The sequence below is a fragment of the Hydra viridissima genome, unplaced genomic scaffold (genome assembly GCF_058129835.1).
Source record: "Hydra viridissima isolate aposymbiotic clone 2 unplaced genomic scaffold, HvirCarnegie_v1 scaffold_4, whole genome shotgun sequence".
In the NCBI taxonomy this organism is placed as follows: domain Eukaryota; kingdom Metazoa; phylum Cnidaria; class Hydrozoa; order Anthoathecata; family Hydridae; genus Hydra; species Hydra viridissima.
In genome coordinates this window covers 7815891-7843391 of record NW_028324303.1, presented here as the reverse complement: position 1 = coordinate 7843391, position 27501 = coordinate 7815891, and the positions used below count along the sequence as shown (strand labels likewise).

At 30.2% G+C, this 27501-nt stretch overlaps 1 protein-coding gene across 10 annotated transcripts; it reads left to right on the top strand.

Annotated features, from left to right (window-relative positions):
* Nucleotides 1-717: 717 nt before the first annotated feature.
* Nucleotides 718-26270, top strand: LOC145183715 (P-selectin-like). 10 transcript variants are annotated; one of them, XM_090083740.1, is made up of 10 exons: nt 718-770; nt 930-1042; nt 1182-1281; nt 9957-10016; nt 15785-15988; nt 22323-22565; nt 22663-22908; nt 23223-23483; nt 25405-25677; nt 25970-26270. In XM_090083740.1, exons 6-10 carry the CDS (start codon nt 22361-22363, stop codon nt 25999-26001), a joined length of 1017 nt encoding a protein of 338 aa, XP_089939866.1. In that variant the 5' UTR covers nt 718-770; nt 930-1042; nt 1182-1281; nt 9957-10016; nt 15785-15988; nt 22323-22360; the 3' UTR covers nt 26002-26270. The 10 variants fall into 10 exon arrangements, with proteins under 10 accessions (XP_089939866.1, XP_089939860.1, XP_089939867.1 ...); XM_090083734.1 differs by lacking the exon at nt 15785-15988 and adding an exon at nt 13321-13486; XM_090083741.1 differs by lacking the exon at nt 9957-10016.
* The last annotated feature ends 1231 nt before the right edge of the window (nt 26271-27501 follow it).

The following is a 27501-nucleotide window of genomic DNA, read 5'->3' as shown; positions in this document are numbered from 1 at the left end:
GACAGATTCTTCTACTACCCTTTTATCTAAGAATCTTATTTAATTCCTCTCAGTTTCCGCCTTATAACTTTTGTTAGTGGATTTATAAATGTTAACATGCCTGAAACATCGTGTGACCTTGCAGTTTCTGTAATGAACTGTCCGTTATATACACTTAAACTTTAAACACTATCATGATATTGAAATTCATCATAAAATGAAATAGCAGATGAATTTAAAGAGACTTCTTTATACTTTTTACCCACATATATGTTCTTTGGACTTCTTTTCAAAATAACACCATTAAAGCTTTTATTCACTCTTTTGACAGTAAAGGCACATTTTTTTTAGTCTTGAAGTAGATCTCAGAATACTGTTACGAGAATTTTGTGAATGGCTGATAATAACACCTTTTTTTCTCTCTTTCAACAATGAGTTAAGATCAAGATTGACTCTAGAAGTATCATTTTTGTAATATTCATAAATAAATAGTTGCTATGGGCGTTGCTAGATAAAGTAACTCAATTCTTCCTATTTGTAAGCTTAATTTAACTATTCTATTCCCAAACTTGAGCAATAAAATTACTCCCATAATGTTTTAAAATGTTTGAATTAAAAGAACTTCCCTTTTTCTAAAATTTATAAGAAATACCACCTCACAAAATATTACTAATATTTATTGTTATTTTTTGATATCATTTGCGCATGCGATTTAGAGTTAATAAGTATAAATAAAAAAAGGTTTGTTGGAAATATCTTCTCACTCCACCAACGTTCACGCGACTGACACTGTAAATATATATTTTTCACTGCATTTAATTAATATCTAAGAAATACAGGTTTCATGCGAACGCTCTCAAACTGGAAATGATTCCAAAGTGCTAGTGTTTTCTATACAGGAAAGGATTTTAAATTTATACGACTTCCTAACATAACATTCCTTTTTATAGCTTTTTCTTCATTGATATCAGAAGTACGTAATTAACTATTGTTACCCCGTATACCCCATCAACTTATTTTAAAAGCTCTGGAATAGGAGTAGTATGCACGTTGTAAAGAAAAGGTATGTGTGTGTGCATATATATATATATATATATATATATATATATATATATATATATATATATATATATATATATATACTTATTTGCTATAATGAACCATGTAATAATTAGTGCAATTTATATTTTCCTTTTATTTAGATGACTGAACCCATTTTTTAAAGTTGATTAGGTTAAAAAGGAAGAAATATACTGGTTAAAAATATCTAAATCTGAGTTGGTTAAACTTCCTTTTTGTTTTGTAAGTTATTCATTTATTAGAATGGAAAAAAACTGATAAAAACTTAAAGCTGACTTGACCATGTGACAATTTTTTTATAGTAAAGAATAAAAAAAACACTCAATAATAAGTTTTTGTGATCTCCAAAAAAGCAATCAAAACTTATACTAAATAAATCTGTGTTTACTTATTATTGTTTACATACATACATACATACATACATACATACATACATACATACATACATACATACATACATACATACATACATACATACATACATACATAAATACATACATACATACATACAGAGGAGTGCAAAACAAACCACACTCAAGCACAACAAAAAATGTCTTTACATTTTTTGTTGGTTTTATAAAATACTCATAATAAAAGTAATATAAGAGAATTAGATAGTAATGCATATGATATTATTGTATATTACATATATTAAAAAAAATTAGGATTTATGAAGTATTTTTCAAGTTTAGCTGTATTAGTACTTAATTGGCAACCCTTTGTTTCTTATTACTTCTGTGCATCTAGAAAGCATATTTGGAGCAGTTCATTTTCATTTGTTGCCCTATGATCTTTCAATTTTCTATCCAATATAAAGCAAAGGTTTTCTATTGGACTGAAATCAGGAGACTGTGCTGGCCAAGACAATAACTGATATCAATTTAGATTCTAGATATCTTTTATTTAACCATGCTATATGTTAGGGATTGTTATCCTGCTAAAAGACCTTGTCACCATCAGGAAAAATTTCTTTTACACTTGGTCCAAGTTGTTGAACTAAGATTTTGTGATACAAATGCTGGTCCATGGTGCCTTTCACTCGTTAAAGTTTTCCAACTTTGTGTGCACTAAAGTTACCCGAAACATTATTCTTTTTATTGTGTTTAATGGTTGTGCTGCATGTTTTGGGGTTGAATTTTTCCTCAGCTAATTTTCAACAGTGAAATCTTTTTTGCCAACATTAAGAATCTAGCAATCTTCCTTTTTTGAAGTTTTAGGTTTTCTCCCTGATCCAATAGACCTTTAAGTTATACTAGTGTATTTATATTTCTTCACTAATCTATTAAGTATTGAGTATTACCATTTAAGATGCTTTCCAATTCTTCTATGAGACTGCCAGCATTAAGAATCTAGCAGAAAGAAAGCAGGCATAACTCGTGTGTTTTTAGAGAAAAAAAGTAAAATCTTATCATCCATAAGATGATTATAAGGAAGCTGCAGAATTAGCACTTTATTTCTTAGGCGGTCAGGAGCTTCAATAATTCATCCAATTCCTATATTTTTTGTTTTGCTTGATATATATATATATATATATATATATATATATATATATATATATATATATTAAGGCTGGCCAAACCCTTTAATTATTACCAATTAGTAAAAGCTAGCAGTTGCTAATTGTTAATAGTTGCATAATAACTCCTCACACCCATTGACATGCGAACTGAAAGCATATTTGTGGCCATTACATTGACATTTGATTGATATGACCGATATATGACATTTGATTAATATGACCAATTTATCATGCCAATATTATCAATCCGTATCAAATTTTTATTTGAAGCATTCATTTAAAATGCCTAAACATGCAAAAGAACATGTTGGTTTGTTAAAAAGTTTTGCATTTGCTGCTTCAAAAGAGGCAAGGATTTAAGACCAATAAATAATGCTGAAACAACTTATTTAAATCTAAATAAAAAGAAAAATGACGACTCAAATCATATCAGAACTATACTCTGGAAAAAAAAGCTATATTCTGGAAAAGGTTAGTCAGCAAATAACCCTGACCATCCTACCATGCTTTGCTCGAAATGTAGAAAAAGGTTTGCAGGGACTGATCCTTACTTCACTATGCAGCTGTGTTATGAAGGTAATTATAACTATATTGTGTTTTATAACTATATTTAGTTTAAATTTAGTTATGTTATTTTGGTTATTACAGTTGCCATACATATGCTATAAAATTTAGACCTAAATACCAGAGTTGTCAGAGGGAGAAAATGTGAATGTTTTATTTGTGAATGTGGGCGCAAATCAAAAATGGAAAAAATATTGGCCCCTATGGTTGAATGTGTCAGGAAAGCTTGTTCCTCAAGGCGCTGAAGATGTTTCAAATAAACCTGCATAAAGACTAATTTGTCAAGATTGCTATGCCCAAGTGGGACAAGGAATTCTACATGCTTGTACAAATTAGAAAAACAAGAATTTGACTGCCATTTATTTCTCCTAATTATGTATGGCTAGCAAAAAAAAGTTGCATTTGCAGGTAGAAGTTATAAAAATAAAAGTTATTTAAAGATACTTTTAAATTTTTTGTTAATTTTCACATAATTGTTAAATAAGCTTAGTCATAATAGATTCGACTTCATATAGCTTATAAAAAAGTAATAGCTTGATTTGCAATATGCATGTATCAAAAATTTCTCAAGTTTCAAGCAGGTCCCCTGCAACCAAGTAGTCCCTTTTGTCCTAAACTGGGAGTTCGGGGGGCTGTAAAACAGCTCTGAGTTAAATAATATATTTATCTGAATATATTAGTTTTAAATACTATTTTGTGTTAATGTCTTAATAATGTCTCATAAAAAATGATTATACATTAAATTATAGCTTTTTTTTTTTTTTTTACTAACAAATCAATAAAATAAATACTTATAAACTATTTGTTTTTTAAGAGGTTTATCTAATCTTTCTTACTTGAATTATTGGCTATAAGTTAAAATGCTAGCTAACTGACCTTGAATGTATGTTTCTCTTCTGACATGTCCAAAGACATGACAAGCACTTTCAGATGTCATTTTCACACATCTTTCAACAGATTATATATGAGAAGGCCATTTTGGTTCTTTCATTTGAGTGTTAATAAACTCTTTATATACCTTAGTAGATATATGACATGTTAGAGGGGGTTCAGCAATATTATTCTAGTCAATAAGTTTTGACAAACAGGTTGCTTCCATGCTGATGTTAGGAGCATTTCGAATCCTAAAAGATTTATCCCCAAATTGAAGTATATTGTTTCCGGCTCTTCTGAATTTAACTATTTTATTAACAGCTTTTCTTTGTTCTTCTTCTATCTGACTGCAAAGCATAGCTTGCAGAGCAGGCTCAGGGTGAGCATACCATGCTGATCTTTTAAAAGCAGGTAAAACAATATTAATTACCTCCTTAGATTAAAGTTTTAGTAATTGTATCTGATTAAGTAAGTTGATTGGTCCTTCCACCCAACTAGACTTAACTTTAATGTTAAACCAGTTAGGGATAAACACATCTACTATGTACTCAACAATCAATCTCAACTTATTTAAATTTTCACCTGTTATTCCATGCCTAGATTCTGCAAAATCTTAAGGCAGTAGTTAGCCATCTACTGTGGCAAACAGGATCAATTTCTAGTAGTGCTAGTCTCTTTGGCAGAACTCCAGTTTTAATAGCTATTACTATCAGGTATGCATTGCTCTGATCAGTACTCAGATCATTAACAATATCAAGACTGAGATAGATAGGAGGAGGAGAGGCTTCACAAACCTTTTTAAAAGTCTGGATTAATTTCAAGGTCTGTTGCTTTATCTAACATCTTACCAAGTGCTCCTGACCATTGGTTGTTACTTTGAGTAGGACCATCAAGGAATTTAATAAGCCTCCTTAGCCCAAGTTCCCCAGTGTGTAGGTCACATATAATCCAAACAAGTTTCTTACATATTTTTTTTTAACCCACTGTATTACTCCTCCTCCCGATCCAGTATTTTAATTGGTACTATCACAGCCTACAGCTTGTAATGTAAAATGCAAGGATCTTTTTTTTCAAGGATCTTTTTGAGGTCCTTGACCTCAAAACATGAAAATGAACTTACCAGTAATGGACAAATTTAGCATTGGCTTTTTTCCACTGTAACATGGAATAATAATGTGAACTAGCTGATCAACAGTGTAATTTCTGTAGTCTTTCTCACTAGTCTCCCTTAAATATGAGCTATACTTGAGGATATCTCTAGAAGTAGGGGGTTCTAATGAGGGAAACTCTAGACCTTTTTCAATCAAGTTACTGAGTTGACAAACTGACTTGCTTCTTGTTTTTGGGGTATTTGACATCTTGATTATGTTGTCAGTTTTACTTACTTGAAAAAAAAGTTAAACAGAAAAATAAGATATAAAAATAAAACAGACATAATAAATAATCTTTATGAATACAAGTGTTGATGCTTAAACACGTTCTTTTGCTACATGTTGTCTGTTATACTAAATTCTTAAGTAAAATATTTATATTATAATTTTCATTTTAATTTGCTTGACTGTATGATACCTAATCATACTTTTTGATGGAGATTGCAGAATATTAACATTTCAAGCACAAAAATGCCTTAAAAAAAAAAGTTTAAGGGTATAAAAAAGTAGCTAACGAAATTTTTTTTTTCAAATTTAAATTTATTTTCATGTTTTAGATAGTAACTCACACCAAAAAAAAAACTAGCCATCTTACAATTTCCCAAAAAGTTTAATTTTCACATAAAATTGACACGTGTGTCAATTAGTGTACTCTATTAGATACTGTGTAATAGAGTGTACTCTATTACACAGTATCTGAAGATATAAAGGTTTTGCTTCAAATGGTTGGAAAACAAACTGCACTATCAACCCACCCTTGTCCGTATTGCATGATATCATCTCTTGACTTTAAAAAGTTGATCATTATACTCTAGAATCTTTGTGTAGATTATATGATCAATGGATGGCTGATGGTGCAAATTTAACAAAAAGCAAAAAAGTACACAAATGTTGTTAATCCTTCTTTATCAACAGGCAAGAAAAACAAAAAATACTAGAACTTGTTAATATTCCTGGTCTACATATACTGCTAGATGTTGTAGACAAAATTTTAAAAGAGATTGAAAAAAACTTATTTGAAAACAAGGAGTGTGGGTTATTGTTTGTTAACCAATATCTAAGTAAAACATCTGCAGAGTGTCCTACCAAGGGTAGCATCATTTGGAAGGCAATTCTTGCAATAAGTTGCTTAAAAACAGACAGCTTTGAACTGTTTTTTCAGGAGTCTAGTCTTGGAATTTCCACTGCCAAATACATTAAAGTACTTAGGGATTGTGAAAAAATAGTTCATTGTTGTTTTGGAAAATGATTAAGCTCCACATATATCAAAGATTTAGATGAGCTCTCTAAGAGCTATAGAAATCTAAGGGCAACAATTCCTTTGAAGGTACACATAGTTGAGCAACATATTATCAAATTCATCGACATGAAAGGTGCAGTCTTTGGTATGATAAATAACTTTTAAATTTGATAAAAAGTAATTTACAATATTAGTAATTAAAAACTCTATTTCAACAGTTTAGTTGTTAAATTTGTATAAATAACGATAAATATTTATTAAATAAACTTGCATTTCTTTTGTACTTCTTACATTCTATAGGCTTAGGTTACTGGACCGAACAACCTCTTAAATCCATTTATCAGGACTTCAATCAGTTTTGGCAAAAGAGAAAAGTTAGAGAGCACATTCCAAACTATGTAGAGGTGCTAAAAATGCTGTTATTCCTTACAACTACAAGCACTTTTAAAGTAGCTTTTTATTTGCAGGAATCTAGTTTGTAAAAAGTAAAACATTAAACCTCCTATGAACAGGCGTTTAGTATGATTTTGGAATGTAAAGTATTTATCAGTATCTAACCATAAAGACAAGAAATTTTTTTTTTTTAGGTAATAAGTGATTGTAGCAAACCCTACTCAATATCTAACAGCCCTCCCCTAGGGTGTGATTCCTAAAAACCCTTTTCAATTTTTTGTCTGTTTTATATTAAACTAGATCAGAATTCATCAACAAATTTCAAATTACATCATTAAAAAAATTTTCATTAAAAAGTTAAGACCATTTAAAGTTATTTCAAGGGGTAATTGGGGGTAATTTTAAGCTTTGCATGGTTATAGATCTTAAACAAAAAGAGATTTTTTGATGAAATTTGAAATCTGTCGATGAATTTTGGTCTAGTTTATAATAGAACAACAACAAAAAGTTTATGATTAAAGGTGACAGTTCTAGGAAAGGGGTAGTTATGAGTTGGGGCAGGGTTGGTTTAGCTCCAATTACCTTAATTTTTTTTTGCAAGTCATCCTCATCCAGCACCAGTATTAACATACTAGAAATTTGAGTATGCTTCATGCCTGTTAGTTACCTATCTTGAACAACAAAACTCCTGGGCACTCCCCTAAAATATGTGGTTTCTCTCCAGCCCTTACTAAAAACAGTTGTCTTTTACATTTTTTGAATGAGGAAATGTTTTTTGATGATAATCAAAAAAAAAATTTCTGGGGATGTGTTGCAAGGTCTTAGAACATGTTCCTTAGCACCGTGAGAAGTAATATCAAAAATTCCATCTAATGTTTGAGTGAAGCTCTGTTCAAATAAATTCTTCTTACTGAAGTGCTTACTTTCAAAGTTTGCAAGCAACCTCCATTTTTCATGTAGCTCTAGAATATTTTCAAAACTGTACTTGTCTTGCTTATAGGGAATATTGGGTTTATCCCAGAATAGCTTGACAGACTTCATATTAAGTATTGAAATTAGCTTAGATTTTGAAATGTTGCTTTGAGCATTTTTTTCAAGTGATACCTTGAGCATTTTTTTCAAGTGATACCTTAAAATGAAAGACACAAATTAAATTGAAATTCGAAATAAACTTTCAAAATCTTAAAACAGTGTTAGTCAGACTTAAAATAGTGTTAAGTCTAACCTAAAAAATTTGTAAACATTTGTAGTGAGCAGAGAGCTTGTTTTTAAATCTTCTAAAGGATATCCAACCAACCATATATATATATTTTTTTTGACTTCAATACTTTCACGTATTTCTTTTTCACAGACTTGTAATTTTTCTGATTTAATATCTTTTTTATCCTTTTTAAGAGGTGACATTTTTTTCATTGTCTTTTTACTTTGAAACACATATAAACTGTAATTAAAAAAAAAGAGCATCAAATAATTATACCTTGTTTATTATTATGCCTTTTTATGAACTTTGTTTATGATAAAAAGAAGCATTCCACAATTACTTAATAAGTATTTTGCAGAATAATTTAAAAAATTGGCATAACTTTCATAGAAGTATTTTGTTCATGTTTTAGTATAATATTATAATTTTAAAAAGAAGATTTGGTAGTACTCAGACACATCCCACAAATTTGTTATATTAAAAAATGCTTTTAATGATAATACAAATGATATTTATTGCAGCCATCGTCGCACTGTCTTTATTGTCTAAATATATATATATATATATATATATATATATATATATATATATATATATATATATATATATATATATATATATATATATATACACACACACACACAATAGCTCTAATTAAAGTATGAGGTGAGACTATAAACTCTAAAACCTCTGCTTGAGAGTTAGGAAAATCACTTGAAATTATAGCACTGTGCTGATGATAAGAGAGTTACATCCCATTTGTGGTCAGAGTATGTTTTGCAAGAAAAACAAAACTTGTAATAGGTTTTTTTTTTAAACTTTGGTAGAAATTCAAATTCTAAATCACTTTTACAGCTTAGTAACTCTTCAATCTCAATTACTTTATCAAAGTATTGATATAATTTTTCTCATTTTCTATGTTTCATTCTTGATTTTCGGGATACATAAGGGTATCTTTGATTTTGAATTATCAACTTCCTTCTTTTCTCTTTGTTATTCAAGCAGAAATGTTACTACATTCATCTTTAATTTCTAGAACTTTTCTATTTGTTTTAAAGAAGTCTTCTTGGTTTTTACTTCTTCAAAAGCACTTTTAAATCATCTTCTGGAAAACACTCCTTGATTTTTTATCAGATGGTTATCCTTTGCTTGAATTCTTTAACTTGTAATATTAAACCACAAGCCTCAATTTACTTCCTGTAATATGTAAACAAAGATTTTTGTCAATATGGGTGGAGCTTTAATTTAATTACTTACAAAACTCTAATATTATTTTTGGCATCTGTTCTATTTTTCCTTCATTTTTCCAAAAGAAATGACTATTATTACAAAGTTTAAAGTTTTCTTCAATTTATCAGAAGGAAAAGCTAGAAGTTCTCTGATAGTATTTGTGTGTAAATATAATACAAGTAATGTCAGATTCAATACAAACAGTTGCAGTTTATCTGTAAAGTATTTGTCAATGTCTCCCAAGTTCAGTAAATTTGGTAAAAGATTTAAATGCTACTGAAAGTTGTATTTAGTTTTTGGAGATCAGGTTTTTGTAGTATTAGTTTGACATCATGGCCTATCATCACTGTCATTGAAATGCAACAGCCATATTAATTTAGTTGGAAACATTTCTGATTCTGCTTATATTTTAATACATCTGTTGCCTTCATTGATCTGTTGCTTGAGTTCAAACAGTGTCTATTAAGTTCAAAAACACCATGACAATAAGCTAACTACAATAGACTTTGGTCTATTATAGCTTCATTTAGGGTGCAAACTCCATTCTTTCATCCTTACTTTAATAAATTTTCTGAGTAGTATATTAAGAAAAGAATTATTTAATAGTTACAAAGTGTTTTTATAACCAAAATAATTAAAATTACAAAATTATTTATGAAAAATAATTTGATTCTTTTTTCCTTAATGTATCTCAATTTGTAAGCTAAATTTGACAATTTTGTTTAGTATGGTAGATTATGCAACTAACTCCTCTGGTTATTGTTCAGTGCTTTTTTTATACTGCTAGTAGGTTAACTTTTGTTTTTCTGAAAGTATGTTTTTTCTTTTTATATATACAATTATTACTAACATATTTTTACCGTTGAGCTATGCTTCATTCTGCATGGATTAAACTCAAAGGTTGAAATTCTTATGTTGCATACCTATGATTTAAATTTTTTCGACATTTGACTTTAATGTTATCTTAAAGCATGTGTTTGTTATTAATTTCCAAGAAAACATGTACTGAAAAATACATTCACATCTATAAATTAGGGTATTGACATTTTTCAAATTTAAAAGCCTATGGTTGTAAATGATGAACTTTTGCTTATAATTTTCAGTAATAACTTTCATTTTGTTAAATTGTGAAAAAAAACCGAAAAAACTCCTGCATCTAATGAGGTTTTGTAATCAACGTAAGAATATTCAGCTGTTTACTAGTCATCTATTACAAATGTTGTCAACATAATGTTTAGTAATTTATCAGAAAGTTTTTTAATTTCTAAATTACTACTTGTAAAGTTGCTGGTAAGATATTTGTCAGTTTTACAAGTTCTGTGCACAAGTACTGTTACAAATACAAACCTTTCCATCAGCTTGGCAGCTTGCTTGGTGACCATTTTTGAGCAAGATATATCAAGCACTGATTGTTAAGGCCTTTACACAGTTCAATTTGGAGACAGCAGCGTATAGCTGATTATTGTCCTCTGTATAGTGCTGATTTGAAAACCATGCATTTGACAATGTAGTTGCATTAAAGTCAAAGTACTTTTGAGCTGATCTTTCTTTTTTAGAAGAAGAAAAAATGCTATTAATGCAAAGATTCCCTGTGAATTCTACCTAGCACTATGAAGAAAGGGCAGTTTATGCAATTGTAATTGAGACCATTTTCTCTCCTTCTTGGAAAATTTATATGCTTTACAGAGTTCAAAAAGAAATCTGAAATTGTCCCTTTATCCTGAGTTTTCCTGTGTTGGTATCTTATCTTTACCAGAATAAGTTTTTTGTAAGTCCTCATATCCTGCCAAGATGTCTTTAATTAACTGACTGAATTTATTGTGAACAAGGAATCCAACAAGTGCCAAAGAACTAGGTCAAAAATATGGTGTTGACAAACAATAAACTGAGGCTTGTCTTTAGTCTGAACTGTTTCTGAAGTCTAGTAATAGCACCATTTTTTTGGCTTGTGGGATAAAGATATTCTCAGCTGATCCACTATTACAAGCCAAAATGCTGAAATTGAGAGTTCTTGTGAAATTCTTAAGTCAGACCACCTGATATTCTTTATTGTTAATTCTCTTCCTGTCAAAATTCAGCCAGAAATCCCCTTTAGTGATAAGTGTTTTTAGCCATGCTGAGGATTTATTTTCATCCTTTGTGATAGGGTGGGTACATCAAATCCTTCATTGGCTTAGTTTTGAAGAACAGTTGATGCTCTCTTTATTGACAACTTTGATATCAGTAAGGCAACAGATTTTGTTGTTTCATACTTTTTCTTCAGAGGAAAACACTCTTTTGCAGCATTGGAATCTGTGTTGCTCTTATCTTCCTCAGCATTATTATCATTAATGAATTCAGGCACTTGGCTTGTTGATGGTTCTTATAGGCTTCTTGGCCATTTTGATGGATGTATTGTTGGCATGGAAACCACTTGTCCTCCTGATTCAAATTTTTTTTCTGTAAAGTTCTCTATCTTTACTGCAAATGATGATGATGATGATGATGATGATGATGATGATGATGATGATGATGATGATGATGATGATGATGATGATGATGATGATGATGATGATGATGATGATGATGATGATGATGATGATGATGATGATGATGATGATGATGATGATGATGATGATGATGATGATTGGTGATTGATGATTGGTGATTGATGATGATTTGTTTCAAACTCTTCATTTGGCCATTTTCTATGTTTTTCAAATATTTTTATGAGCTTGTCATTCTTTGCTAAAGCTTGTTATTTAGAAATAAAAGAGAAACCCAGGTTCTGCCAAAGCTTTAGCAACTCCTCAGAAATCTTCTTTAGTTGGTCAGCTCAGCCTTTGACTTAATTGTACAGTCCTAAAAACCTTACGCGCAGGAGGTTTTTATATGAGCAAAAGAAAATAACACCAAAGAACTAAAATGCAGGCAAAAGTTCTTCTGAGACAACATCAAGGAAATTGATTTGTTGAAAAATGTTAAAAAGTCAATACCCTAATATACATACATACATACATACATACATACATACATACATACATACATACATACATACATACATACATACATACATACATACATACATACACACATACACACATACACAGTGGGGTGCAAAAAAAAAAGCCACGCTCACTTTTTTAATAAAAAAAAGCAATAAAAAATATCTTAAACTCATAATAAAAGTAATATAAGACAATTTTGATAGCAATGCTTTTGATATTATTGTATATTACATATAATACAAAGAAATTAGGATTTGTGAAGTATTTTTCAAGTTTTAGTTGTATTAGTACTTAATTGGCCACCCTTTTTTTTTTATGACTTCTGCGCATCTAGAAGGCATACTATCAACAAGTCTTTTTAATAAGTCATTTGGCAAAGCATTCCAACCAACAAGAAGAGTTTAGAACAGTTCATCTTCATTTGTTGCCCTACGATCTTTCAATTTTTTATCCAATATAGACCATAGGTTTTCTATTGGATTTAAATCAGGAGACTGTGCTGGCCAAGACATAACTGGTATCAATTTAGATTCTAGATATCTATCAACCGTGCTGTATGTTTGGGAACGTTATCCTGTTGAAAGATGTAGTCACCATTAGGAAAAAGTTCTTTTATACTTGGTCCAAGTTGATTAACTAAGATTTTGTGATACAAATGCTGGTCCATGGTGCCTTTCACCCAGTAAAGTTGTCCAACTTTGTGTGCACTAAAACAACCCCACACATTAACCTTTTTGTCATGTTTAATGGTTGCTCTGCATGTTTGGGGGTTGAATTTTTCCCCAATTAATTTCCAACAGTGAGATCGACCATTATAAAACAAGATGAAAGGAGACTCGTCGCTCCAAATAACTTCCGCCCATTGTTCACATGTCCAATCTTTGTGCTCAATGCACCACTTCAATCTTTTTTGCAATTGATTTCACTAACAAATGGTTTTTTTATTTGCTTTCCAGAAAAAAATTCACCTGATGCTTTTATTTGACGAGATATTGTCCACTTTGAGATATTAGTAAGGTTCAAATCTAGTTCTATATCACTACATGTGATTTTACGATCTTTTTTGAGAGTTTTAAGAATGTAGCAATCTTCCTTTTTTGAAGTTTTAGGTTTTCTCCCTGATCCAATAGACCTATCAATTGTACCAGTTTGTTTATATTTCTTCACCAATCTGCTAATAGAGGAGTTTTGCCGCTTAAAATGCGCTCAATGCTTCTATGAGACTCTCCTTGGTCAGCAGCTTCAATAATTCGTCCAATTTCTATATCCGTTAGTTGTTTTCTAAAATATTAAATGTGCCCATATTATTCCATATTTTTAAAGGCTTTTGTTATATAAATATTAGTGTATATACAGTGGAGAAAATAGAATTAGCCTCACCTTTATTTTTTGTTCTAATTTAACAAAAATCGCAGTTAAACAATTATGAAATCTACTTTATTTCTTATTACTTCTACTACAAATAAAAAGTTTATAAATTGGTTAGGTTAATTAATTCCAAATGGAAAAAAAATTAAAAGTATTCAATTTGTGGAGAAAATTGAATTAGCCTCATTAGCGTTATATACAAAAAATAAAGAAAATATTTTGTTTTTACGCTCTTTTAGTATTTAGTATTGGTTCCTGAATTTTTAATGACTTCAAATATGCGGTTTGACATACTAGTCACAAGATTTTGGATAGTTTCTATAGATATTTCATTCCAAGCTTCTCTGATACGAGTTTTCAGCTCCAAGGTGCATTCAAATTGCTTACCATTTTCATAAACCTTTCTAGAAAGTATTCCCCAAAGATTTTCAATTGGGTTAAGATCTGGACTACGTGTGGGCCATTCCATTACGTGAATATTTTTTTCTTTAAACCAAGCTTTTGTGAGCTTTGAATTATGGATAGTAGCATTATCTTGTTGGAAAGTGAAAGTTTCACCCATCAATTCCTCACCATGTTCAAGTAAACTTATTTCTAATAAGTCAATGTAGTCCTGTGAATTCATTTTTGTTGAAATCCATGCCAGTGGAAGTTTTCCAGAAAAGGAAAAAGCCCCCCAAACCATAACATTTCCACCACCAAAGTTACGACTCATCCGAGTTTCTTTCTCTTTTCGAAGATCGTGCCAGTAATATTGATAGCCATCAGGACCATCTAGATTTAACATTTTTTCATCACTAAAGAGAACTTGATGCCACTCTTCTTGCCAAGACATGTGTTCTTTTGCAAATTGTAATCTAACTTTTTTATGACGAGCAGTAAGTTTTGGTTTTGGTTTACGCTTTTTCCTAACTGTGTTTGGATCTTCATGTAAGATTTGTCTCACACATTGAACAGATACAGGTAATTGTAAATCAGCACGAATTTGAGATGCAGTCATGTGCTGACGTACAATAACTCGTTTAGTACGATTATCAATTTTACGTTGGCCACCACTTCCTTTATAAGCTCCATAATTAACGCCAATCTTGAAGTAATTGTTAACCACTTTTAGAGATCTTTTAATTTTCTTTGCAATTTCCCGATTAGATAAGCCTGTATCTTTGTTTGCTTTGATTACTGCTAATTCTTCATTCGTTAAACGCTTACCACGTCCCATTTCAAATTAAGGTATCAAAAACCAAATGTTAAAAACTTTATGAGCACTAGTTTCACAGTCTTTGTTTAACTTACAAATAATAACAAAAAACTAACTCACAAATGCGTATCACCAGATCAAAATATACAAGTAAACTGAATTAATTATTGATGAGGCTAATTCTATTTGTTAACGCAAATATCAAGTATCATACATTTTATGGTTTTATCAAATGTACCGCAATTTAATTATGCTATATTACAATCTAAAAAGTTGTTGTTTGTAACAATAATTATATGTGTGTGGATACAAAAGATGTACCGCACAAACTTGTTTACAGATTTACAAAATATTGTATATACATACCTCTTCTTTCCTGAATTTTTGACTGCCACATCCAATTTTTTTTGTTTTGCTTGATTATACATTTTATACTAAAAATAAAAAAAAAATGTCATTGTGTCATTTCTTTTGCACCCTACTGTATATATATATATATATATATATATATATATATATATATATATATATATATATATATATATATATATATATATATATATATGAATATATATTAAGTTCTGTCAAAAAAATCAAAAATCATACCTAAATATACCATGGTTTCTCTTATTGTGAATTTAGGTGATAATATGACCCCTGGAAAATTCATATTCAGGTGCAATGCTTAGCCTTAGAATTTGGGTTTGAAAGTTACTTTTTACATGAAATAAGGTTCCATAGTGATAAGAAACCTAGAAAAAAGTCTGAAAACTTTTACAAAAATACCACAATATTTTATGCCATAATTTTGGATGCTAGTAAGACCCATGGAAAATTTTAGACTTATAAGTACACTGTTAAACTCTCAAATAAGATTTAAAGAAATTCCATATATCAAAAACTAACTCATTGATTCTTTATATATAATAACAGCTGATGTTAATTGCTAATGACAGTGTGTGTTAAGTAAGCTTATCATTTTTAGAATTTGTTATTTTTAGCTTGAAGTTCTAAAAAAATGGGAAAAAGAGAAGTGTTCCTTGTAGGATGAAGAACAGAGGAGTTAGCTGATACTTAACTTCCAACTTGTAGAAGTATTTTAAAGTACTGCCATTACAGGCTTCTCATAAAGCAAGATTCAATTGTCTCATCAACAGTGTGAGTTCTTGTTCCTTAGGTGATAATTTCAAGCAAATTATACAAAAGTAAGTGGATGTTTAAAACAAAAGTATTTTTGTTTTCTTAACTAAGTGAAGAAAATCTGAAAACAGCAATTTCTTTCCTCATCCAAGATAAAGCAGTTAGGTACCTAGATTTTTTAAAGAGTATTAAATGATATATCAATTAAGCAGCTTAAACATAGTTTAAAGCTGCTTATGTATTGTGAATATATAAACAGGTTAGTGGACCCATCTAGATCTGGGAAATTACTTGTTTAGGGCAAAAATAGTGTCTTTAGAAGCTGAAGAAATGAAATTTTAAAAATGTAATTATCACATATTTACTAAAACAGTTACAAAGAGAAATGAGTTTACAAAGTTAGATAGGTTATTTGATATTTTTTTTAAGAACTGTGATGAGCAAGTTCTGAAAGATAACAACAAGGATATGAAAGCACAACAAAATCTAGTTTTTCTGCAAGTTCAAAGTTGATCAATGTTAATCATTAGTTGATCAAAGTTGAATATTAAGTTTATAGCAAGATATAACAAGCTCCAAAAGAGAAAGGGAATAGGAGAAAGAAAGAGAAAAGAGGAGATTATGATTTTGAACATATTGAACTCTTTGGAGTTAAATATGTTCTTTGAAGAGTTCAATACCTTTCTTTGAAGAGATTATTTAGCCTGGTTTGTTAAAGACCCCTTGGCAGGTAGTGTTCCATCTCAGGATCTATAAGTCATTGATGATATGATTCACTACATTGGTTAACCACAATTCAGCTAAGGCATGCTTCAATCCAATGCAGAATCATTTCTGGTATCTAACTGAAAGATTTTTTGTATTATTTTTCTGTAATGATGACTTACAGGAAGATGTACATTGGTTAACCAATGTACATACAGTATATTCGTTAACCACAATTCTGCTAAGGCATGCTTCAATCCAATGCAGAATTTTTTCTGGTATCTAACTGAAAGATTTTTTGTATTTTTCTGTAATGATGACTTACAGGAAGATGTTTGACAAGCTGTTGCTCTTCAGCTTTACAGAACTCCTAGGCCAGAGATGCCATATTCATAAAAACTAAGTAAAACAATCCCACAGATTGTGGTAGATGGTCATACCTAACCTCTTTCTGAACTTAAAGGACTAGAGAGCTGCTTTTATTTGACAAATTGAGATTCACCATGCTTCAAATAATATGGATTAAAATAAATCCTTAAAATTAAGAGCTCTTTCCTGGATTTTTGTAGTTGGTGATTGTGCATAAAGGGTAAATAAACTTACCCAGGATTTTCTAGAGTCTTAGATGTTAAAATTTTTTTACCTATTGTAAGCCATAGATAAAAATTCAAAATAACAAAGATTAAATTTAGTTTTAAAAACCTTAAATAGTAGCATAATATATCTTTTTACTACCAAAAATATATTGGAAGAACTTTTTTATTTTATTATCAAAATATACAAATAAGAAATTGCTTATAATGTTTTAATTTTACACAGCCTATAATTTGCTATAAGTTATAAAAAATTTCTGTTGACATTAAGTAATTTGCAAAATACAATTAAAAAAACTGTTTTGAGTAAATTTAGTTTTTGATATATAGGTTTTCTGTAAATCCAATTCGGAGGGCTGAGAAGTGTTATTTAGGGCTGCCAATTCGAACTTTTTTTTTAGAAGTTCGAACTTGAACATGTTCAAACTATTTGGGAAAAAAGTTCGAACATTTTCGAACTTTTTTTAATGCAATAAAACACACAAAATAAAAGAGTACAAGTTAAAAACAAAACCGTTTATTTATCTATTAATAAAACTGTTTATTTATAAAAACAAAACTGTTTATTATTGAGACCCGCTTCTCATTTTCACTACATTTAACTTGAAAAAATTGTCTATTTTAGAATAAACAACATCACTCAGTATTTTTAAGTGTTTGTTTTAAAAATGTTAATGCATCTAATGTATTATCCCATTATGAGCTCCTTATTTTTGTTGCAAATAATCCTAGGCTAGAGAAAGCCCTTTCAGCCTCCACAGATGTCAGAGGAATAGTTTTAAGAGCATTAAAAAGCATTTCTAAATTTTTGGGTCTTAATTTGCTGGCTTCAAATAGAGCCATTTCCTTTTTAATGAGGTTAGATCCAAGTTGACCTTTTTCTACTGTCATTTGAAAATCAGATGTTTTATTGAAACATTTAAGTTCTTGAGCTAAAATCAATTTAATGTTAGTATTTTCATATCATCAGTAGGGACAGGCGAAAAACACGAAAACACGGAAGCCGTGTTTTCCGTGTTTTTTGTCATTTGCCGTGTTTTCTGTGTTTTCTGAGAAATCCGTGTTTTTGTCAGATTTACCGTGTTTTCTGTTGTTTTTTTTAAATTAACTCGCTCTATTCTCTTACTTGTTGTTAGTGGTAATTGCTTGACGTCATCTCATGTGACTCATCTATCATTTCCGGTTAGTAATTACCATTTTTTCGTAAACGAGTTGCGTGTCAAATGAAACTCGTGCGAAGAAGCAAGGTATCTGAGTCATGTAATGCACGAAATCTTGCTCAGTTTGAATTAGTGGAGGCATTTACTGCAGCTAACATTCCGCTAAACGAACTTGATTATCCTAAGCTAAAGGAATATTTATAGACGAATGTGATGAACCTTGGGGCACTGCCATGTGCAAGTCACCTACGGCGCGATTATCTACCGAAAGTTTTTTAGGTTAATCATGATGAATTGAAAGCCCGTGTTGAAGCAGCATCTTCAGTTGTTGTAGTCACTGATAAGGCCAGCGATTCCCAAGATCGTTTCGTCCTACATATACTGTTTATACTACCAGTAACAAGTTCTGATGAAATGCAGATAAAGGCGGTAACAGTTGACCTGGTCTACTTAGAAAACGTTAATGCAACGACAGTCAGTCAGGCAATTATCAAGGCCCTAAACAAGTTCAACGTTAACTTCAATAAAGTCAGTGCATTTGTTATAGACAATGCCAGTTACATGACAAAGACTATGAAAAATCTCCAAAGGATACTCCCCCACTGTGTTCATTTGTCGTGTAATGCTCACATTCTTGTCTTGTTGGTGAAACTTGGAGGCAAAGATTTAAAAAAGTTGACCGATTAGTGGCGTGCTTCAAAGCTATATTTGTTCACTGTTCTTCACAAAAGCAGCGGTACCGAGAGTATATAGCTGAACAGACACATGTAGATATTGAACGGTTTCCCTCCCTCCAGTTCCAGTTGTAACCAGGTAGAATAGCTGGTTCAACACTGTATCCCATCATGACATATACTTTGAGCACTATCGTGGATTCATTGATGCAGAGTTGGGAATATCTCCATCAACCAATGCGTTGTCTGAACTCAAGCTGCTACTTCAGGATGATGGTCTTATTAAGCTGGAAGTCGCTTTCATATCAAGCAGCACATCTGCACTTGTTGAACTTCTTACCTGGTTTGAAAGTCGTCATGTTCAGATACATCTGGCTTTTAATCGGATAATTGATCTGCTGGCAGGTAAATAAAACACTACAGTCAATTAGGCCTATATAGTGTCTTTCTAATTTGGTTGTATAACTTGCAACTAGTGACATTTATGTAAATGTTGACAGTATAATAGCAATCGTTGCTACAGAATCAAATCAACATTGCACATCAAAATAAAAAATTTTAATAACTGATGGTAGGCCTAACTTGTTTTTGTGATTGACAGATTATTCAGACAAGTTGAAATCCACTGATCTACCAGAATGGCAGCGTGCTGCGTACAGCGATGCTTCAGCTAAACAGATGCAATATTATTGCCCGGCTACTGCAGTACGCTTCACGCAGCCTGGACTAAGATTTTTCCAACCAGTTCGAATGTTCGATCCTCAGCAAGCTAAAACTTTGACCTACAATGCATTCCTTGATGGCATTCCAGGCTACGATGATAAGAAACGCATTCTAACAAGTGAAATTGATGCCTATAAGCTGGCTGTTAAAGAGGTTGATGACGATTTAAAGCCACTGACATTCTGGTTCTCATCACGTGATCGTTTTCCACATCTCTTTGAGCTTGCTGTTCGTTATCTATCTGTACCCTGTAATTCGGTAGATGCGGAGCGGAGCGTTAACCGATATACGCTTGTTAATACACCACAGCGTCAAAACTTAAACGATGATAATTTAGCGCTTCACGTGATGATAGCTTTTAATTCAGTAAGCTAAGAGCTAAGTGAATAATTTCCATTTAGAGACTTCAGCAACAAAGTTGAATAAACGGTCATAAAATCTTAGTTAAAACACAGTTTTTTGCTTATTGAAGTTATTGTGTTATGAATAAAAATGTGGCATTTTGATGCCGTGTTTTTTCCGTGTTTTTACCGTGTTTTTTGCGATTTCGATTAAAGTACGCCGTGTTTTTCGCACTTTTTTACCGTGTTTTTCGCCTGTCCCTAATCATCAGTTATATCACTGTTATTGACTTCTCCATCAGAGTCTTCCTCACTAAACTGGAATAATCTTTGAACAAGATTGGTAGCAAAATTTGCTATAGAGTTTCTTTTTCTTTTTATTCCCAAATAAAATAACTGATGTGTACTCATCAAATGTTAGGCTAAATTTGCCATTAGTTAAAACGACTTTTTGTAATGAAGCAATTACTTGTTTCTTGATTATTTCAAAGTATTTCATCACTAAATAATGAACAGTTTGATGAATTTTGGGCAAACTATATCCTTGAGCACAAAATGCTCATTGGAAAACTTGACTATTAGCAATGGTTGTAAAACTTATTCCATCAATAGCAGTCAATCCGCCCAAGATTTCAGGTAAAGTTTTAATCCCAGAACTAAAAAAGTCTTCAATTCTTGGTATTTTAGGAACATTACTAATTTTGACAGCCTCAGAGGCCAAGGTATTACATTTAATAATGCCAATTTTATGTTTCCTTTATAAGTGTCTTGTAATAGTGCTTGTTGTTGAGCTAGGAGTTTTTGATAAAACTTAACATTTGGCTTGTTGCAGCTCTTGAGAAAATTAAAAAAATCCCAAACCTCACATCTTCTGGATGTGCTATTGTCTTTGAAAGTAGCCATGTTTTATTTTTACTTAATGTTTTAATTTTTTAGGCATTTCTTCTGAAAGCTCGAACTTTTAAGCAAAAAAGTTCGAACCTGAACGTTAAAATTTTGGTGTAAAGTTCGAACATTCGAACTTGAACACGTTCGAGCGAGCAGCCCTAGTGTTCTTACATATCTAAAATTTTCTATTGGTCTTATTAGCATCTAAATTCATGGTATAAGATATCAATGTATTTTTGTAAAAGTTTTTTGGATTTCTTTTCAGTTCCCTAACAACCATGGAACCTTATTTTAAAAAAAGAAAATGACTTCTAAACGTAAAGTCCAAGGTTTAGTACTGCACCTATTAGTCTGAAATTTTCCAGAGATTATACTAACAACTAAATTCATTACAAAAGAAACCATGTTTAACTAAGATTTATATGTATATATATATAAGCAAGTGTTTCTTTTCATGTTTATACACTAAAATGCCAAAACTGGCTAGTACTTAAGTAAATTATGTTAGTAATTAGAGCCAGTATAGTCAGTTGTGTTATTATAATTGTTTTTGTCTGTATTGATATTTATCTACATATTGTTGGTCCCACTGCAATGTCTGTCCTGGCTTTATTACACAGTTTTGTTAAAGTGGGGCAGATTAATGTTAATAAATGGGGAAACATAACTGACACCAATACATCACCACCAGCAACTACTCATCCCTATAATAATAATAACAATAATAATATAATAATAATAATAATAATAATAATAATAATAATAATAATAATAATAATAATAATAATAATAATAATAATAATAATAATAATAATAATAATAATAATAATAATAATAATAATGATAATAATAATAATAATAATAATAATAATAATAATAATAATAATAATAATAATAATAATAATAATAATAATGGTAATAGTAATAATGATGATAATGATAATAATAATAATGATAATAATAGTGATTCACTTTAAATCATAAGGAGATATTTTAGCACATTTTATTGCAGAAATAAAACTAGTTGTCCAAAATATTTAAAACAAGGGTATAAATTAAAACTGTTGTAGGTTCATCAAATGCAAATGGTGCAAAGTACTATAGATTTATTACTGTTACTATTATTCTTATTATAATTATCTTTTAACTATTGTATTTAAAATTTTTGTTATGATTTGTGTTATTATTATCTCCATCAATATTATCTTCATCATAATCTCTGTCATCATTTTAACTGAAGTTTAAATTCCTGTTAATTTTACAGGTTTTATATAAAAATGCTCAGATAACAAATGTCCAGTTTTATTTCTTTTAGCTGCACATTTTTACAATTGTAAAAATCTCTATACTGAAATGAGTAAATTCAACAAAACAATTATAGGCCCTTTACCTATATATAAAAACAAAAAAGAAAAGTATGGTTATGAAGAGAGAGTTACATTTAGATGTCCTATTGGTTATCAATTAAATTCCATTAGTTTGCAGTACTATGGTAAAGAAGCCTACACTGTATGTTTAATTGATGGATCTTGGAGTCATCCATGGCCTTCTTGTAGAGGTTACTTTTTAACATTTAATTATCACATTTAACAGATTTTTTAAATAGTCATCAAAAATCATGAGTTCAAAATAATTCTGTTATCTTTTTTTACCAGGAGCTTTTGAAAATGTCACATGTAGGAATGAATATAAAGCAAATCCTGGAAAGCCATGGCTAAAAAACACAAATAATGAGGTTCATGCATTATATACGGATGATAGGTTGATATACTCTCATCAATCTGAAATTCAATTCCACTGTCCTAAAAACATGATGTTCTTGCATACAATTGGATTGGCTGTTATGGTGACTTTATGCAATGATAATGGTGATTGGACAAGAGAATGGCCTATGTGTAGAGGTATATATATTGAAGTTATCTTAATAATTTACATTTAGTTAACTTTGTTAATATTTTAACAAAATTGTTAGTAATGTTTGGTGCTGTTGTTTGCAAATTAGTTAAATTAATTTTAAGGAGATGTATACTTTTTTGTCATAAATTTTATTTAAATATACTCTAGCTTGAAAAGCCTAGATGTGTAAATAAGAACACAAATTTTATTGAAGCTGTGGTATGTATAGTATGTGTAATGTGGTAAATTGTATTTTTATTAAAATTTCTTTATATTTAAACAGAATTTTTCTTTAAAAAATTTATTTTTTTACATACAGGAAATGTATGTCCTTCCCTTTCAATAACTAATGGAAATGTTACAAACTATAAATTAGAACGTTCAGTTGGACTAACTTTACACATAACTTGTGAATCAGGCTTTTATTTGTGGGGAAACAAAGCCATAACATGCCTGTCTTCATTGAAATGGAGTGGTGTTTCAGAATGTATTTGCTTGAAAACTTTTGATAGGTACTGTAAGAAAAAAGGTACTACTATGAAGACTTTAACTGAAAATGGCACCATAACCCCATACTGTGGTGAGTGAATTCATAGTATGTTTCATTATTGGTAGGAAAGTATTAATATTTTTCTAGATTTTTTTGGATTTATTTCTTTGTTCATTATTTCGGTGTTGCTTTTTATTATCAGGGGATTTCATTTGTCAAAGATTTTAAAGACTTAATAGAAGCATAGAATGCAACAAAATAGCAATTTTTAGGGTTGGACATTCAGGTTTAGATTTAAAAATTAGATTTATGCTTGATACTGATACTTAGATCCATACTTAGCATATCTTGAGCTCCAGTTTACATGATGCAATTAGATAGCACTCATTTGGCGAATTTATGAATATAGTGTTAAAAGACAAAACAAAAAGTTGTAGCCATCTAACTCCAACTACATTTGTTCTAGCTTTTCAACCTGATATACTTTTTTTGAGGTTTATCCGCATATGGAGAAATGCAGTGACAAATTTGTTTTTTTTGTTAGACACTGCAGTTGCAACTATGCTATTGATCATAGTTATTTCATTTGTAGATTACACAATGCCACAATCACAATGAAGGCAATTCTTGGTCTGTAATAACATCAAGCTTTTTTCTTAAAATGGATTTAGATTTTTTTACAGATTGTTTTTTTTTATATTCTCTTTGGAGTAATTCTTTGATTTCTGTTTGGTTAAAGATCAGCCTATGGAACTATTAAACCCGCTTTTTCAGATTAGATCTTTATAGTTTTATGATCAAAGAGAGAGATAAAAGGAATAACAGAGGCACTTTAATTCTACAGTAAAAATACTTTTTTCTTTGCTAGAACATAAAATGGTTTTCATTATATGATTGATTTTAGAAAATTAAGATGTGGTGAATTTACAAGGTATTAATTTTTTTGCAACCACCTTTCCTAACATATATTTATTGAAAATCAAATCTCAAGCTTTATGACTCATGAATGGAATAATTTTTTGATAAAGTTTAAAAAGTAATAAAAAATTCAATGACTTTTAAAGTAAACTTGCTTAACTAGTCCATTATTAATGTGTAGTTGTATGCATTTTTTTACATTTAGTTGTAAATTGCCCAATAACTTAGAGATAATCCACGTAACCTCGTATTTTTATGGAAAATAGTTCTTTTTAATATCATACTATATAACATCAACCCTATAATACTAATAACCATATTTGGCTTTACTCATAGATAAAGTTTAACTTTATAAAGTAAACTACATTAACTTATTTTGATTTTTACTCAGTTGACACACTTTAGTAATGCTGATTACTATTTTAAAGGTATGCATAGAGTTTTTATTTTTAGTTGAAATATCGATTAAATATATTGTTAAATATCATTCTTAACATTTGAATATTCGGTATAATTAGCAATGCTAATCTTCTTAAAATTTGTCAGTCATTTCTGTACCTCAGTTTATAAAATGACGCTAGCCGCACGAGGATGGATATTTTCAGACAGTTTATTCACATCGAAATAGAAGGCATTTTATCAGTTAGTAGAAACGGCACGATTTCTGGTAAATATTGAGCCTTAGCAAATACAAAATAGTTAAACTACAGCAATCTGGTATTTACGTTAGTTACATCCTTTAGACATGAAATCACTTTAATCTATAAATTTTTATTAGTTTGATTGTATTCTCAAAATCAGGTTCGGATTTTTTGGTATTGCTTTCCAAACCTTTCATGCTTTCTACTGTAGCCTTAGGTCTATCTAACGACGACTTAGCGATCCAGTATTTTTTTTTGACATCTCTAAAATCTAAAAGTTTAACTATGGGTGGGATAGTTCTCGTACTGCAACCATTTAAATCTGCAAGTTTTTGTGGTCTGTATCCTTGATATTTCGCACTGTTGTGCAGAATATTCTCCCGTACCTTTTCTTGTTTTGACGTTAAAAACATTTTCTCATCTTCAATTATAAGCTTTGTTTAATTATGTAGAACTTAAACCTTTGAGAGTTTCTAAATCAAACGTTGGAACTGCTGGCATATCTGTAATAATTGTATTCGTTGTCTTTTGTCTACTTGTGGGTGCTGTACTTATTGTTCGTAAACATCGTCAGCAAATTCTTCGTACTGTTCACCTTCAAGTTGTTACTCCTGTTCGTTATAATCATAATGAAATAGTTAGCTTGGTACTTCCAAGTTATGAAGAAGTTCAGAAAACTAAGTCCGATCCGCCCCCAACCTTTGAAGAGACATTCGGGCTAGAAGGTATGGTTTGAATTTATTTAAAAATTTACGACGATAAATTTCATTTCAATGGCTAAACGTCACGTTTATCATTTTATTATAAAACTTTTCATTTTGATGTATAATATTTTTCATTTTGAAGTATAATATTTTTTATTTTAGTATAATACTTTTCACTTTTAAACGTTTACGCTACAACTAAGTTGTGTAATTATTTAATATTATTACTTTGAATGTTCAAAGTGCTGAAGTAATTAATCTGTTAGATTAAAATTAGAGCTTCAATTATACATTTTACCTTAATTTATTTCAGTTGCATATGGCGATCCTCCACCTTATGCTTGATCTTACATAATGCCATAGAAATCAACTAAACGTTGGAAGTGTCATTTTGACGAGAACCGCATGTTGAGCTCCAATTATTCCAGTTTTTAAAATTTGAGTCTTTGCAATCTGAATATAATTAACGCTTCATATTAATGTTTTACATTTATTTAACGCTTCGTATATAAAATAAATTTCAATTTTGTCAATTTTTTAGATATTATATTTTTTAAGGACTGTTTTTTACAAATACATGTACCTCAGTGAAAAAAACAAAGTGTTACAATAAAGTTCTTGGTATTCACTTTCTATAACAAGGATTTGTGTTCATTTTTTTATATTAGGCATTTTTAAACAATTGTTTAGTGTAAATATGATATCCTCATTAATGTAAACTATTTCAAAGAAAAGCCGAGAACTGTTAGGGAATGTTTTTAAGGAACCCGAAATTTTCGCTTTCAGTTAAATTTTCTCTAAATATTTTAGTTGATCTCCTATCCGTTATTGACACTCTTGCAATTTAGGAGAGCAGGGTTTTTAGTCTATAGGTACAAGGGTAGAGCTTTTACTCAAAATTTACTGGTAAATCAATAAAATAGTTTTAACGATTTATTGGCAAAAAGAGATGTCGGTAAACTTTAAACAGCCTTTTTTGCAGTTGAATGGTTTCATAGCAACTCGACTAAACAGATTCTCTTGTGTTAAGAGATATAGGTTTATACCGGGTTTACTTTATTTCATGTCAAATTTTTCGCTCTGAGTTGTATATTTTGATTGCTGGTTTTTGACTGCTCCTCTGATGTTGTAGATTTTGGCCTTTCTAACCGAGGAAGATCTTAGTAACTTCCACTTAGTTTGTATTGCACAATGAACACGAGTCTGATATTTTGCTATAATAGCGGGTTCAAAATTTTTTTCATCGACACTAGTCTCATAAAGTTTCCCATTTTTGTGATATTTCTTTACTTTACAAAAGTCAATTGAAGACTGCTTTAAGGTAAAGTGGTGTTTAAATTTTAAATGTCATTTATTTTCGCTTATCCATTACTAGGCGGTTGAATAGATGATTTTAGCCTTTTTGTACATTTTTTTTTTCTTTCTAAAACAAATCACTTTTTTACTCTATGATAGTTGTACCGTTTGGCAAATTAGTTTTACTTATATTTTAAATGGTCACGAAAGCCAATTAAAAATTGCAGTACCTAACAATTAGTTGTGCTCCAAATTGTCAGAAAGAAATCAGAACATGTGAAGTCTGATTACATTTGAAACCAATTCGATCTTTTTTCTAAAAGTTTTTCTTAAATCTGTTAGTGTTTTACAAATTAATTGTCAATAAGACCTCGGTTATATCTCTTGTCTTTTTAGATTTAATTGATATTAAGACACGATTAAAAAGAAAGTATTCCATGAATCAATAATCAAGCTGAAACATCTGTAAGTGAATATCTCAAGCGATATTCATCGCACTCTTCTTGAGTTATGGTGATTAACACAATTCAAAAAAATTGCTTTAGTAAA